Raw genomic sequence first — 16,675 nt, 5'->3', positions numbered from 1 at the left:
AGCGCACGCGTGAATACTGGCTCGTGTTGACGCGTGACGTAGCCGAGCAGTGCAAGCCAATCAGCGTGGTTCGAGTGCTGCGTCAAACTAGCGTCACTGTTCATGCGCCTTTACCGAGTTCTCATGAGATTAAATGTGACGACATAACAGTGTGGGGGAAAAAAAAAAAAAAAAAATCATTATCTATTATGTGAATATATAAATCAATCATAAACTAAAATTAAAATAATTTTAACATCTTTCGAAGATTTTTATTTATTTATTTATTTTACATATGTTATATATATATAATTTATGTTTTTTATGGGTTTTTTTTTTTTTTTTTTTTTTTACATTTTGAACCTGTCCCATGTTCATGTCTTCTTAACAGATTCTCAAATGCTGCTATTTGAATGTGTTAGTACCACTACCACAACTACTATGTCTACTACTACTACTACTACTACTAATAACAATAATAATAATAATACAGATTTTCCCCCTTTTCATTTAAAATTCAAAATACAAATCTCAAAGTGGTACATTTTTGTTTGTGATTTATTAACGTATTCATTTTTTGCATTAAAGTCTACTGAACTGATATTTTGATGATGTGACGTTCTCCAGTCAAACAGTGACAGTGTCAATACGGTTTAGGAGGGCAGGTATGATCCCACTGTTGAGAGTTCAAATGTTCTCTCTGTGCGTGTTTTGTGTTTGCTCTGGTGCTTCAGCTTCCTCCCACAGTCCGCAGTCCCACAGGACATGCACATTAGGCAAATGGGCCTTAGCTGTGAGCACAAGTGTGAATGGTTAAGTTTTCTCTTTGTGTTCCCCTCGGAAGAACTGGCAACCCGTCCAAGGTGTAGCTCAACTTTGCCCCAGGAAAGCTGGGATAGAATCCCGCTTGACCCTGAGTGCATGATGGAGAAAGAAAATAACAATTGCTTTTAATTGCTTTATACACTGTAATGAGGGAAATAAAAGACTTGTGTTTTTACAGGAGCACATCTGACACATTTACAACAAAGGCAGGTTCAGAGCAGTACAGATGGTGTGAAGCCAGGAGGGATCATTTTCCAGGTGCCGCCGCCATTAACGTTTCCAGTCTCTGTGGGAGGGTGACGGCAGCAAAGTGAACCCTGTCTTCCTTGAGGTTGTGTTTTACGGTCTGTGACAGGCCCAGCTCCATGTACGCCTTATTCTGCTTGTCATACTGAGGCCAACTGACCAGAGTAGGACTGTCCGGAGAGCTGTGATAGAAACATAGGCAAAGCAGACATTGGTAAAATTCCAAAGTATCTCAGTTAGTTGCAGCATCTATAATTACACTATTTATTTAAGACTACGGCATTAAAGACCAGACGTACAGTATCTTTTCAACTGATTTCTAGCTTTGCAATATTTGTAGTATTTTCGCTTCGGACATTCTGCTTTTGTATACTGTCGGCTCATCGTGTGAATTCGAAGGAAAATTTCTATCCATTGATTCCCCCAATTACTTCATATATGGATTTGCTGGTCTTGCGTCTGAATCCTAGAAAGCCTTTTTGAACTTTGTTCACATGCTGCAATTTGAATATTTAGTGAACAGTTGTATTTCTTCCTGATTTTAGACAATTTCGTTGCATTTATTCTTAAAGTAAAATCTGCTGTCATTCTTCCAAATGGCAAGAATTCTGTTAAATGTGAGATAAAGTCTGGGATACAAAAACATAAGTAGTCATGGCGGCATGAAAACAAAACAAAAATAAATGAATAATAAGGACATAACTCTTTAGAAGTCATACTGATAGTGCTCTTCTCAGTGATGACTCACCCATTCCGGACAAAACTGGCCCAGTATGCCATCATAGCTCTACAGACACTTTCATCCTCCTTTGTGATGTTGCCTGGAGAAATAAACAAGAAAAGTTTTACAACAAAGAACACAGTATAAATCCTACTAGTTAGTGTCTGATGTGTTCATTGATTGATTTGTTTTCCATTTCTAAAACATTCAAATGAACAAAATAAAAATAAAGCAACATATATATGAATAGCAAATTATAGGAACCCTACCAATGATTTTTAGGGGACCGTCCCAGAAGCATCCACCAAGCATGAAGCCAACATCATCTGCATGATCTGCCCTCACAAAACTGGGCCTGGTTTGTTTGTGGATATCAGCTCGGTATACAAATTCATAAAGGTAAACTGGAACACCAGCGTCTAGACAGCACAAGGGGAAAACGGGCGGTGAAGGAAGCATGTGGTTGGTCTGTTTCGGGGGTGCAAAAATCTGGACCAGTCAAATGAACCAGCAAAACAGACTTTCAAGACTTTGATCAATAAGTATTTTTAAGCAATTTGTTGTCATGAATGACACATTTGCTTTCTACTTGAATAGTGTATGATCTATGATAACGACGATGCCCCACACATTCATCTGCCCTCTCTCTTCAACCACTCCAAAATGCTTCCACACATTCTAGAAGTGCAAACACATCACAACCATCACTTTATTTTAAGCTTAGCTGCCTTTGAATTTTTGTCTTGGCATTCCAGACCTGTGAGGTGTCCGACGACTTTCATAACAGGCAGTGTCATTAGCAAGTCTCCCATGATTTCAGTAAAGGCGTCCCTGATGTCCTCTGGGGTTGAAGCATTTCTCAGGTATTCATCTGCGATAAGGCCATTGACAGCTGAAGCCTGGGACAGGAAACAAAGAACTTTTCATTTACTTTAGCCAAATCGAATGGTTCCGTGGTTCAATTGCATTCATAATAAAACTATATATGATATAACCTCTGCACTAACGAGTGACAAATAGTATGTCGTACGATGGCACTTACCCCTGTTGGATTAAACATGTTCATGATAGCCAACACGGACTCTCTGTTCATACCCTGCTCCCAGCCAGGGGTGCCAAAACTCTGTGATCAATAAAATATTATCATACAATCAATATGCAATTTAGAAATCAATAAACAACGACGCTGAAAGGTTCACTGAGGAGGGAATTCTGATTTGGAATGGGAAGACTGTGTGACCTGAGGCAAGATCCATCCAAACTCGTGGTCGGTGATTCCCATCATCACCGGAACGTTCAGCACCTCTTTCTTCTGGAACAGCGCCTCCGCTACATCTGTCAGGAACTCACCGTCCACCACAGCTCCCAGAAAAATTTTCATCTTGGCAATTGAATTAAGAAAGGATTATTTGTATGTGAAAGACCTGACCCATTCAAAGCTGATTAGGCCCTCTTGTGGCCATCATTAGAACTGACGTGTTAAAACATGGCACTGAAGTTGGACAAAATCGGCAAAATCTGTTAAACTACAAAATAAAATAAAAACTGTGTCAAGGCAACGTACCTTTTTTGTCACGCTAATGAGCTGCTCTCTGCTCTGCCCCTTCATACACCGGACTAGTTCCTCTGTGTTGCTGTACTCACATCCAGTGAGATTGGCAACAATCTTGATTTAATCAGAAATCACAATCATAAAAACAGTTAAAAAACAAAACAAAAACAAAACGCAATGCTAAAGGAAATTGTAAACATGAATGCAGACACCATTACTTTATATGGAGAAAAATTACAACCAATAGTCAGCAAGTCATAAAATAGCTGTATTTATCCGTTTTAGTGTTTTAATAGTAACCTCAATAAAGAGCTAAATACTGTGGGGCCTCAAAAAGATATTTTGTTCTCACGCTATTGTTCATTTTCAATAGACTTCAAAGCACAAGTTTTCTACACATCCCATGACTTATTTTTCTCCTATGAGGTGGGTCACCAAAACACTCCATCCATCTGCTCCTGCTCCGGCCCCTCGGTCAAATTTTAGAACCCATTGTGGCCCCACCAGCATAAAAGTTTGCCAATCCCTGGTCTGAACAGTAATGAGGTATTTTCATTCATGTTTAATCAAATTGTCATACTTGTTTACAGTTTCCCATTGGTTTCTAGTCTCATGTCTGCTATTGTATTAGGTTTTTGGCACACAGAGACAGTTTTTTTGGAAAACTTTGAATGAAAAGTACTAATGGGCTTGTACGTCTGGCGCTTTTATGAGCAAGTGACCGTACCTTGGCCTCACCCAGAGGCTTGTTTGTTGTATAGGCGCCGACTGTTGCCACTCCACTTTGAAAGATCGCCCTCTGAAAGAGGCCTTTTGCTAGTGGAGACAGGGTCTGTTCAAAAGGTCACATGACTGCTCTCACCATCAGGTGTGGCAAAATATGTGATGATTTCCAAACAGGCATCAAACGCATATGGATAATAATTCAATTTGTTTGGATATTTACCAGTATGGATGCACTGATAGCTCCTGCAGACTCTCCAGCCACTGTCACTGTTTGCGGATCGCCTCCGAAGACATCAATGTTTTCCTGGACCCACCTCAGTGCTGCCAGTTGATCCAAAAGACCCCAATTACCCTTAGCGTGTTCGTCTCCAGTGCTGCGTAACACAAAAAATGCATGACATTTGAAAAGAAAAAAGGTTTTTGTTAAGACAGAAATTGTAATTGCAATCACAATAATACTTAAAAAAAAAAAATGCCGTGAACATCTTCGCAAAGTCTTCACCTCAGGAATCCCAGGATGCCAAGGCGGTACTGAATGATAACTGTAACTATGTTTTCATAAGCAGCTAGGGCAGAACCATCATACTGGGAGGCTGCACCCACTGACAGGCCTCCTCCATGGATCCACACCATTACCTGACAAATGCACAGCAAAGTTCATGGAAATGTTGAGAATTAAAATATTAGCAATAGTAATAAAAACTAATAAAAAAAACAAACATTTTTTTTACTTTCAATTATAAATACACTCACACACATGCACACACATGCACACACACACACACACACACACACACACACACATGCATATACATATGTACACACACACATATATATATTGTATTTTTATACTTGTATACTACTACTTGTATACACCCACCGGTAGTTTGTCTCCTCTTTTAGCCTCAGCTGGAGCGTATACGTTTAGATAGAGACAGTTCTCTGAGACTTCTGTTGGAGTGTATTGCAATGACATGGTTTGAGAAACATTCACTAATACATCTGGATCCTGGATGCACCTGTGGAAAGGGAAACCGGTGGAAATGAGGGTGAAGACAAAGTGGAATGTCATTCAGGAAGGCAAAAAAAAAAAGGGAAGAAAAACCCAACAACTTTCTGCGCACTGTCTTACATTGGAGGCTGGCGTGTCCCATCTCTCTCTCCTTCCCAAGGCTCCACTCCCTGCGGAGCGACCAGGCGGAGAGGCCCCACAGGGGGACGTGCATAGGGGATTGCCAGGAATTGCTTCACTCTGTTCTCAGTGCCTTTCACTTCAACATATTCTCCTCGGATTTGACCGTCTCTCAGAGACACCACAACTGATGAAACAAATACACACAATCACATGTAATTCTAATGTTGCACGATTAAAGAGGATTTCTCGATTGCTGGGTTGTAAAGTGGAAAAGTCATTGGTCGATGGAATTCTGGATTTTTATCATCAACCATCAATACCGTCAATGCTCTCATCCACTTAAATTGACAGCTTTGGAGTAATTGTGCAACCCTTATTGAGCATAGACCAAAGTCTCAGCTGCTCAAAAAAGTTGTTTGCATTTTCGCTGCTTCAGTGTGGTTTTACAATGCAAATGTGGCAGAATCTTGCGAAACTGATTTGAAAATCAAATACAAAGTAGAAATTTTGCTGCCTTTGTTCGAAGATAATGAAACTAGATGGTCCATGTCGTAGACATGAGTCCATTCAGCATCTTTTTTTTCTTCCCTATTCACGTCCTTTATCCCGAAACCAAATCAGACCAATCACATGGTGAACGCATTTAAACACAACACTATTGCATTTACAAAGTGGCAAATAAATCAATACAATACTTACAAAAAATGGTGAAGCGTAAACAATGCTGTACATGAACTGCTCTAAAACTGTTAAATAATAACAGCACATCTACTGAAGCTAATGATCTAACATGAAATGGCGCTGTTGTTGTTTTTACCTGGTGTCCCATGTCCTATTGCGGATAGTGCCAAAAAGAGACAGGCACCAATGAATAGAGTCGCCTTCATCCTGACTCGACACAGAGGAAAAGACAGAGAACCACTGTGCACTTTCAGAGAAATAGTCCTCTGTCCCTGTGCCGGCTCTGAGGTACAACCCCTCACAACACACACACACACACACACACACACACACACACACACACACACACACACACATTGTTTGTCTCATAGCTATTTGGTGGTGATTGTGAGGTCAAAAACCAAGATGCATTACAGATTTGATATGATAAATACAGAAATTTCATCCCATTTGGCTGTTATTGACATTTTACCCAATTTGAAACCTGTTTTGGAGTTTGGATTGAACAAACATACAGTTGTACGATGGACTCTCAACCTCTGACTCTCAAACACAGAAAAGGGGCTCATTATGTCATAGTTTAAGTGTCATTTAAACCCAGCCCCCTTTACTACAGCCCTAAAACATACAAACACTTCAAGCACACACTGCTTTTACCATTTTTGCTTATTTTCATTTAGAAATACTGGGTGAAACTGAATCATGATACTTTGAATTAAATCAAACCTTCAGTGGCCAACACCTTGTTTAATTAAACAGTAGAAAGTAAAAGCTGATTCAATTTAACCCTTAACTCAGGGGTCAGGCAATGCTGTTTGCTTTTTACAATTGGTTGTGAAACAAGGTCAAACAAGGCAAACAACAAGACAGAGTAAACTTAAGTTGGGTTAGTCCCTGTTAAAAAAAAAACTAACCCAACTTGTTTAAGTTTGTAGTGTGGATTCTCTCAGACAGTTTTGAGCAGGTGAGTAAAAACCTACACCTCTGAGCAACCACCAGAAATTTTGACAACTGCTCGAGGTAGAGCCAAAAATAGCATCCAAAGTGGTAAATGTTCATGTTATGTGTGGAAATATTTTTTTGACTAAGTTTTAGAGCAGAATTGTATTCCCAAATATCTTATGCTTAGCTTATCTAAAAAAAATTTTTTTTACCTTTTCTCACTTTAGTATGTTGTAAAACAGATGCTACCCAAGATGCTTTTGCGCGTTTGCACTCAAAGCTATTATTTCTGTCCTTTTTAAAATTTTGGAAAGATAAGATTTCATTGTGCACTTCATTTAACTCTGTGGGGGAACCTAAGACTGAGCTGCCAATCAATGATTGACCCCCTGAGTCAGAACATGCCCGAAATTAACAAGTTTTCTCACAACTGGTCCAATACACAGGCGCAGTGTTTCTATTATACAGTTTTGAGATCCTTGTAAGTGTGTCATGAGATGTGTTTTATGGCAACTTATAAATATCAGAAGCTTTAATCTAACAGCGCAAGTCATTGCTTCAGCACCTGTCAGCCTTTGCTTACCTTTGTACTGAGCATTCATTAACTAACACATCTGTACCTTTACCTAATCTTTGGACCATGGATTTTCAGGCTTCCTATTGTCAATACATGGCCCACTCAATTACCTCCAATAAACACAACCTTGATTATACCAACCTGGCTTGTTCCTGGTTCCTACCATTTTTTAGATTTTTTTATTTTTGTACATAAACAGCCTGGTGGTGAAATTTCACAAAAGTGTTTCCACTGACCAGCTGCACAACGTTCCTTAGAGAGTTTGGCCCACCTTGACGTAATAGCATCAGGCATTATACTGGCCTCCCATTTGACATATTATGGAGGTTCTCTGTTAGATTCAAATCTGGTGACTGTGGAAGTAACTGGAGTACAGTGAACATTGTCATGTTCGAGAAGCCAGTTTGAGCTGATTCAGGCTTTGTGACCATACATTTTGCTGCTGGAAGTATCCATCACTAGATGGCCACACTGGTAATTTATGGGTTGATGTGGTTGAGTAGCAACACTCTGTTAGGCGGTGATGTTTGTACAATGCTCTAAAAACTGGACCAAATGTGTACCAAGAAAACAGGTCACCACTGACATTTTGTTCAAACAGCTTCAAACCTAGACGGTCTTTTGCACTTTTGCATAAACAGTGTTGCGTAGTTACTGTTGTCTTTCTGTTCATCTTAAACTAGTCCGGCCATTCTCCTCTGGCATCAAGAAAGGATTTTAGCTGAGAGAACTGCTCCTCATTGACTAATTTGTGAGGTTAGACCAATGAGAAAATCAGCAGTATGTAGCTCAGACTAGCCACAGATTAGACACCAAATCACCTTTCTTGTCCGTTCTGTTTCTCAGACTGCAGCAGCATATACACCAAAAAAAAAAAAAAAAAGAATGTCAGTCAGTGGTCAATGAGTATTTACAAAACAGCAGTCCTTTAAAAGCCATATCATTTAAGAAAGCTCATGTTTTTATATCCACTCTGTACTGGCTATTTTCTTCAAGACAAGCTTGGCACCAACACAAGGAGAATACTTGCCCTGCTGCATTTTTGTCTGACCTGGCCAGACAAACATGCAGCCTGGCCAGAGATCAAACAAAGGACCCAGTCCAGGGAGGGCACTCTCCCGTTAGCAGGGTAGTTCCCAATTTCTGTTGTAGTTGTTCTTCTGATCCTGGGAAGCAAATTGAGCCACTGAAAGATTGAAAGATGCATTTTGCTTAAAATCAGTCATTTGAGATAATTTGTCTGTAAAAAATTGTTTTTTGGATTACATTTTAAGGTCAATGAATCTATTACTGTACTAAACACCTTCATTCTGCAATATTTATTCTGGTCCAAAGTACTGCCATAATGATTGGGGAAATGATATGAAAGAAGCTGTTTGTGCGCTTGTCGCAAATATGACTCACATAATTAAAACAAACCCATTTTAAACTGTCAAAGTCCTCAATCTGAACAAAGAAACGATGATGATGTCACCAACAGGAGCTGGTATGTTATCTTAGGGTTGGGCCAACAAGGCAGATACCAACCACACAGTGTTACAGTATTTACGTAGGAAGGAATTCAAGAGGAATTCATTGCAAAGCTCCAACAAATGCAACGTCCGCTTTGCACTAAGGGAAATGAGGAAAGAAAGGCATGTAAATAAAATGCATCCTGCCTACTTTTCTTTTTATTATGTTCGTTTTATTGTCCTACTGTAACACAGTCGAAACAATATATATATATGTATATAGAATATAGATTTCATCAAACAAGACATTTTAAACAAGTAGAAAATGAAAAAAAAACTGTATGGAGATTCTGAATGAAAACATCAAATACGTAATCATCCGGTGAAGACCTGCAGTAAACCTAAATAACATAAACAAATATTGGGACGGTTTTTGCCCTTTTTAAAAAGTCGAGTCATTTGCATGCGCAAGTGGCCAATGACCACTAGATGGCAGAGTGACTACAGCTGGGAGGGAGACGACTCAAAAAGAATCAGTCGGTCCAGAATACAAAATTTCACTATTTTGTTTATTTGGTTGTTTGGGTTAGGGTGACAAAAAAACATGTGAGTGACCAAGTGTGGCCGGTTCTAATTGAACGGTATGGGATGAACGTGTGATTTGGGATTACTTCAGTCTGCCCCAAGGGCAGCTGTGGCTTGAATGATAATGTTCACCAGTCACACCAATCTAAGTGCGTGTGTACGTGTATATCACTTTTAAGTGTGAGAAAATAGCTATATTGAAATTATAGCACAATAGTATTATCTTGTTTATTTTATTATATTCACAAGAGAACAAGAACCATCAACACTACTCCTTGCTGTCTACTAATAAATTACACATGATAACTAAAAATACCTGATAATACCTGTATAGACATTAAGCACAGGTAACTACACTTTAACAAGCAAAACAGGATTCAGTAGTCCAGGAAAAAACTAACTAATGTTAATTTAAAAAAAAAAATAAATAAATCTTACTCTTTCAAATTTCCCAATCCTCTAAAATTTTCAGTCAACAATGAGAGTCAAATTTATGACAATTAATTGTACAAAAACAAAGTGAACAAAACATCAACATCATCATCATCAACAACAACATATATCATGAGACAATCTGATAATTGTTCTGACATATACAATTTCTGTAAACAATTCTTAATTCTCATGTTTTCTGTAATATACATGTAATTGTTGATGGAATTACAAAGGGCAAATCCAAGCATGATGACGAATTCCGCTAACCAGCAAAAAAAAAAAAAAAAAAGTAAGGATACTGTTTACAAACAGATGTCTGATGGAGGGCCTTTATGGGACTGATGCTATGTTCAGCAACGAGCCTTCTTCCTTCATCTGACAGTTGGATTGTAACTGACAATTGGGGGGAGTGGGACGGTGTGAGGCGACGTCTCATTTCCTGGAAAAAAACGAGGTGTCATTATTGGTAGCAATAGCCAATGCAGGGAGATACCGAGGTGAGATCATATGGCAAACCCACATCTTCAGACAGTCTGGAATTGAACTCCATCCTCGAGGATGACAACCCCCCCTAAACTTCCACTGAGCAGAGTGAGAGAGAGACTACCTCAGAGGATGGAATTGTCAGTCTTGACCTCAACCATATTTAACACTTGGGGGGTGAGTGTCAGTGTGACATTTATGTCAGAATAACAAACACAATGCTGATGGACTTGACAAATCCCACAGCAGTGTGAGACCCAGCTGGTTGTGTGGCTGCGTATCATTCTACACGATGGTGCAGTGGTTAGCGTTGTCGCCTCACAGCAAAAAAGGTTGCGGGTTCAATTCCGAGCCTGCGGCCTGTTTGTGTGGAGTTAGCATGTCCTCCCTATGTTAGCGCGTGTTCTCTCTGAGTTCTCTGGCTTCCTCCCACAGTCCGAAAACATGCACGTGAGGCAAAATGGGAACTCTAAATTGACCGTAGGTGAGTGTGAAAAGTCGTTTGTCATTCTATGTAGCCCTTGTCCAAGGTGTACCTGCCTTTACCCCATCACAGCTGGGATAGGTTCCAGCAGACCCCAACAAGCTTGAGTGCAGGAGAAAGTGGGTATAGAAAATGTATGGATGAATTCATTCACCCAATCCACAACTGGATACAAGTCAATAGGCAGAACAAGTTGTTTGGAAAACACTTGGCAATTGTTTTCACAGGCACAACCGACACACTTGGCTCTTTTACCCACTGCCCGGATGCAAATACACGACACGCTCCTTAAAACATATGGCACCGTTTTAAAGGGGAGGGGGGGGGGGAAACAGGCTTGCTGAAGGTATAGAATTATAGAATGTAGCCAATAGGAGGCGAGTGCGCTGCTGTACGTCAGACGTAAGGGGCGGTGCACCGCCGCGTTTCGCCCTCAGTAGTACTAGCAGAGTTGGCTACAGTGCTGGAACTCCATTGAAAGTGGCTTCACGGTTCAGAGGCAGTACTGACGGACGAGGGGGCGGTACGGCGACGGGGAAACTTGACAGCAAAACGGCAACAGTCCCTCCGCGGTCCGAACCCTTTTTTTAAAAAAATTACACATCTTGAAGACTGACAACTGGTGTGTGTATGTGTGTGTGAGAGACACACCGGCTGCAGCGGAGGCGCGCTTTTGCTAAAGCGGCATAGCTTTTAGCAGGTAAACCGTAAGGTGAAGAAGACACGCTCCGGCCGGGGAACACAGAGGCGAGGGAAGGGGAAGGGAGGGACAGTGACAACTCGTCGGACGGACGGGCGGACGGACTCGGCTACAGGTAGCCCCGCCGTTAGCCGTCGAGGCGAACGTAGCGAAAGTAGCGTAGCGCGAGGAGTCATGCGGGATTCGCCGGTTCGGTGCGCCGCGTCGCAGCAGTGAAAAGCAACCGAGAAGAAGAAGACTACGAAGAATAAGAAAGAGGCAGAAAAAAAAAAACCTCTCGCCGAAGAACCTGACCGCTTCTTGGCCGCTCCGACGGGTCCCCAACCAGCGGACTTAAAAAGCGACCATGTCCCGGAGAAAGCAGAGCAAACCCCGGCAGATAAAGCGTAAGTACTCGGCGTGGTTACGACTTGTTATTACTGTGTGTGTGTGTGTGTGTGTGTGTGTGTGTGTGTGTGTGTGTGTGTGTGTGTGTGTGTGTGTGTGTGTGTGTTTGTTTTTGGACAGTTTTTGGAAGTATTTGCTGAGCTGCCCACAAGCTCAGCAGAAGCAGCGTGTCTTTCCCCCCCCACATCTTAACTGTACGAAAGCATAAAGGTAATAATAACAGTAACACGTTGGACGTCACCCTGCTACTGTAAGCGACTGCTGGGGTCAGTAGAATCGCCACGGCTGGTTTTATAGTGTCGCTCAATATGTCAAAACAAAAGAAAAGTTGACGGGAAAATCATCGGTAAAGATTTCACCGATTTGTCCTCCTCCAGAAACGCACTGTGACATACACACTCACACTTTCCTCGGTGATCAAAGCTTCACTTTCAATTCGAAAGACTGCAAGAAGCGCGTTGCCATGTATATTAGCCCTTGTAAAGAATGCTTTGTGTCCACTGGCAGCACAAACTGTAGCCGTGGCTTCCTGTTTAATTCTGTTGTGGAAACGTCAGTGTTCTCTGAAAAAGCCGATGTGAGCAGAGATAAGGCGGCGATCTGATGTGAGTCCCTGATAAAGATTAAAATTGGATCTTTTCTTTTTTATTTGTTTTCTGTCTGAGGCAGCGCCGAGGCCGCCGCTTGCATTCCCTCCTGGCTTTTCACTTCTTTTTTTTTTCCCAGAGATGGGGCGTGAGATAAAGCCGCCTGGCTGATCTCTCCGAGCTGATAGCTGCTTACAATTGGATCTTTTTCTTGTTCTATTTTTTTTTTCTTCCATCTAGAACCCCCCCCCCCGCCCCCCTCAATAATGCAACCTAGCCCCCCCCCCCCGTTTTGAAAAGCTCTGTTCTTGGTCTGGCGCTTTGGCTGGTCTCTTGTACTTGACTAGTTCTTCCTGTCGGAGAGACGTGTGACTTAATAGCTGTGGGCCGATGTTCAAGTTGATAAAATAGCATATTAATGATGTTGTCATTAGGCCCGTTGCACCCTGTAGTTGTCATGAGGAGGGGAGCTGAAGGAGAGACTGGCGGTGGGTGGTGGGAGAAAAAAAAAGTGCTCATGTGTTGTTTGGTAGCTGCGACTCGAATGGAAAGCCTGACATCAGCAGGACGTGTTTGGCAAGTTATCATTTTGTACAAATAGTGATATCTTTTCATTATCGATTGTGTCAGAGTGTTCCCAGAAACATACAACAACAACGACGACGTGTAACGCTGGTCTGCCCGACACCTGGTCAAAACAGCTCGTGTTTTACATTGCGGTTCAGAGCAATGTATGGGAGTAAATGTGTTGCTTATTAAATAAAAAAAACAAACCCGCTGTCTCTTTATCTACAGCCTCTTCCTTTTTTAAGGGCAATGTTTCTGAAGGCTGTGATACTCAGAACCGGAATGGCCGGCTATCTGGCCCGGGGTTTGGAATTTGGGAAAAAGGTTGGATGCATTGATGAGCAGTGAGTTGCGTTGATGACATCAGTGCAATAAGTCATCTTGGGTACCACTCAAATTCCACTATGCTGTACTTAACAAATACTTAGACAAAATCCAACCCCACAAAGAATGACAAGTGTTGTGTAGGGTAACAAGATGTTGTTTAGTGTCCGTGGCTACAGATGGCTCTCTAAAATAATTTACTCTTTATGTTAGCACAGTTCACATATCTGGAGAGCCTTTCAAAATGTCTCCACATATAGTTGTCTGATGCTTTGTCGTCAATAAAATTGCCTACTTCCAGTTTTTAGTTTTTTAGTTTTTCTAGGTGCATTTCCATGGTGACAATTATCGGCTGTTTACTTCCAACCGGCACCTGTATGGCAGATCTTTGCAAAGACTCGAAGGCCGATAAAATGTACGTGTGTGCGAGAGACAGAGAGTGAGAGTGCACGTGTGTGTGTGTGTGTGTGTGTGTGTGTGTGTGTGTGTGTGTGTGTGTGTGTGTGTGTGTGTGTGTGTGTGTGTGTGTGTGTGTGTGTGTGTGTGTGTGTGCGGGCGCCTCTGGGGTGTCACGGCCGTCTTTATCAGTGCTGCTGGGTCCACTATGCTTCCCCTCGCACCAGGCCCCGGCTGTGGTCGAGGCCAGCCAGGCTCTTGGCCCCATGACTCTCTTGTGATTTGGCAGACATTTTGATAGGAAAGAGTGAGGAGTGATAAGGACTTTGTTCTGCAGTGGTGGGAGTGGCTAATGCTACCACCACCACCACCACAAGTATTATGAACTCGGTGTCCACCATCATGTTGTCTGGTCAAACAAAAACAAACAAGCATACAAAGTGCACAGGGTTTTGGAGTTAGTAGGCTGTGTTTGATTAGCAGTTGAATGCACCTTTGCTTTCCTCTTGAGTATTATTTTATATATTACAAGACCAATTATTCATATGAGTCCTCTTAATCCATCTCCAATCTGCCCTTCTTTGCTGTTAATGCACATTCAACTATTCCACCAACAGACCTGTTTTGGACTTTGACTTTTGAAATGACTTATCCTGGAATGAATGGTTGCCCACCACTCCCCCCCCCAACCCCCCCCCTCCAAAAAAAAAATAGTTTGCCAGTTTTATCAAGTGTAGAGAATAATGTGTATTTGCCTGCCCCAGCACTGTCAACTTTTTGCACATAGATGTAATTGCACAATATAACGTGTTTGTCCTGGTCATAAAGATGGAATGGCAAAAAAAAAAAAAAAATAGGAGAGAAAGAAAACAGTTGCGATATGCACTGGAAACGGAAGTACCTGCATATTGCGGTGGATGATGCAAAGTAAGCAGTGCTGAATTGACAGCAAAACACGACTGAGAAGAACAAGGAAGTATTTTCACTGCGCAAGATTATGCGCAAAACATGGTTTTCGCAAAAGTTGCTGATGGAGCGCTACACTTTGTGTCTGCATCTGCAACATATCTCACCAGCTTCAACAGAGATGGTAGACAGAGGAGACATTTTGTAGAGGATCTGACAGCATTTGAAGTCTCCGTCTTGAGTGGCGCTAAGTTGTTCATTTAAAAAGCAAACAATAAACTATATTCACTGAATTTCGTCCAAATTTATGAGCATTTTTAGATGGGTTGCAGTCTTGAACCATTGCACCTTAACTCCAGTCTTGCACTCTCTTGTGGCCAATAACAAACTAACTTTTTTGGGGTGCAAAAATCTACTCTTTTGGTGTTTCAACAGAACGAGTTGTCTGGTTTACGCATTAACATAATCAACAGTTTGCTTTATTTAATTTGCTGTCATTATTATTTACTCTTTTTTGATAATAGGCTAGGCTGGTAGATGATAATATATTCTGCCATCAATATTCCCCCAGCACAGTAATGTTAATATTACTCAATAAAGCAGCCAGTCTTATTCAAGAATACTTTGACAATTGTACATTTCAATTACATATTCAACATCTCATTGCATTCCAGTTATCCATCAAGAACCTATTACATGCTTTGAAGTTGATCTTTTGGCAGCCTCCAGGTGACGCGAAGGCTACAGGTGCTTCCTCCAACATGGTTGAACTCACCGCACAAACTTAGAGCGTGCATTCAAGGGAAATGGGCGATAAGACCTCACAAGGTTGGCACCCAAAGTCTTATCGTTATTGGGATCCTGTTCAATTTAATACTCAATTTACCGACTTTTTTTTTTGTTGGCACTTTTTATGAGAGGAAAAAAAAAATAATATGGAGAGGTACCCTTACCTAGGATGGGGTCCTATTTTATATATTTCTCAAGCCCCATCAACAATGGACTAAGTCCAGAGCTTCCTGGACGCCCCCAGTTAAGCAGGAGAAGCGGGTGTTTGTGTAGCAGATAGATATTTGTCTGTGTCTCTTTGTGCGTCATCCTCCCCAACCGTTGGCCGATCTCTCAGCCTGATAAGGCTCCTCTCCTTGATGGAGAGATAGCAGGCAAGCAGGCAGGCAGGCAGGCAGGCAGGCGGCCCACTGAGGCTGGATCCCAGGGCTTATATTTTGGCGGTTGAGATGGGAGACGTGATAAAAACCTGGCGGCGATCGCCACCGCTGATTATTGCAGAAGGCAAGAGAAAATGGAAAGAGGAGGGGTGGGGGGTGGAGGGGGAGGAAGGGGGGGGGGTGATACGATTGGAGGCTGGGCAGATGGAAGGATAGATGAGGAAGAAGGGCATGTTGTAATTACATCTGGCTGTTGCATGCAATTTTCCCAGCATTGTCATGTTGTTGTTGGCAGTTTTGTTTGGGACCCGACCGGGGGCGGATCTCTGGAGATGATAGTCGGAGGGGGGGGGGGGGGGGGGAGTGGGGGAGGGGTTGGGGTGTGGCGATAAAAGGGGAGGGGAAGAGGTGTAGAGGCAGATAGCGGGAAGAAAGATGTAAAAAAGAGTGAAAAAGTATGCACGATACCTCGCGCTTAGATGAATGTGTTTGGCTGTGGGGTTGTTCCACCCCCCCCCTTTAATATAATGTCAGCACAGCACAGCTCGGCTCGGCTGCTGCTCCCCACCCCCGGTGAAAAAAGATGTTTGGGGCCGATAAGGAGGCCTGCTGATGGTAGATAGATAACAGCCTGCAGATCCACATTGCTGATTGTGTGTGTGTGTGTGTGTGTGTGTGTGTGTGTGTGTGTGTGTGTGTGTGTGTGTGTGTGTGTGAGAGAGTGTGCGCTCAGTCCCTGTGTGACATCAGTGCCGGAGCTCGGAGGTCATCATGAATAATACACCGCCGCCTCCCACGACTTAGAGCGAAACCAGGA

The 16,675-nt window shown here is 42.1% G+C and overlaps 2 protein-coding genes across 2 annotated transcripts in view; one reads left to right on the top strand and one right to left on the bottom strand.

Moving 5' to 3' along the window:
- Nucleotides 1-519: 519 nt before the first annotated feature.
- On the bottom strand, nt 520-6,158 carry ces3 (carboxylesterase 3). The gene is made up of 13 exons (XM_076042777.1): nt 6,002-6,158; nt 5,182-5,368; nt 4,930-5,068; nt 4,552-4,685; nt 4,270-4,423; nt 4,051-4,155; nt 3,336-3,437; nt 3,012-3,152; nt 2,814-2,894; nt 2,529-2,670; nt 2,041-2,190; nt 1,799-1,871; nt 520-1,232 (listed from the first exon to the last, which is right to left on the bottom strand). Exons 1-13 carry the CDS (start codon nt 6,069-6,071, stop codon nt 1,052-1,054), a joined length of 1,659 nt encoding a protein of 552 aa, XP_075898892.1. The 5' UTR covers nt 6,072-6,158; the 3' UTR covers nt 520-1,051.
- Nucleotides 6,159-11,276: 5,118 nt separating this feature from the next.
- The window catches only part of zfpm1 (zinc finger protein, FOG family member 1), an 82,268-nt gene continuing 76,869 nt past the window's right edge, over nt 11,277-16,675 (top strand). The window contains exon 1 of the mRNA XM_076042867.1: nt 11,277-11,908. Coding sequence (XP_075898982.1) covers nt 11,869-11,908 — 40 coding nt within the window. The 5' untranslated portion in view covers nt 11,277-11,868. The remainder of the gene's footprint in view (nt 11,909-16,675) is intronic.

This window comes from Nelusetta ayraudi, unplaced genomic scaffold (assembly GCF_046127955.1).
Source record: "Nelusetta ayraudi isolate G7.1 ecotype Tasmania unplaced genomic scaffold, CSIRO-AGI_Nayr_v1 ptg000071l, whole genome shotgun sequence".
NCBI lineage: Eukaryota > Metazoa > Chordata > Actinopteri > Tetraodontiformes > Monacanthidae > Nelusetta > Nelusetta ayraudi.
Note: the sequence above shows the minus strand (reverse complement) of the source record. Positions and strands in the feature narration are given on the sequence as shown.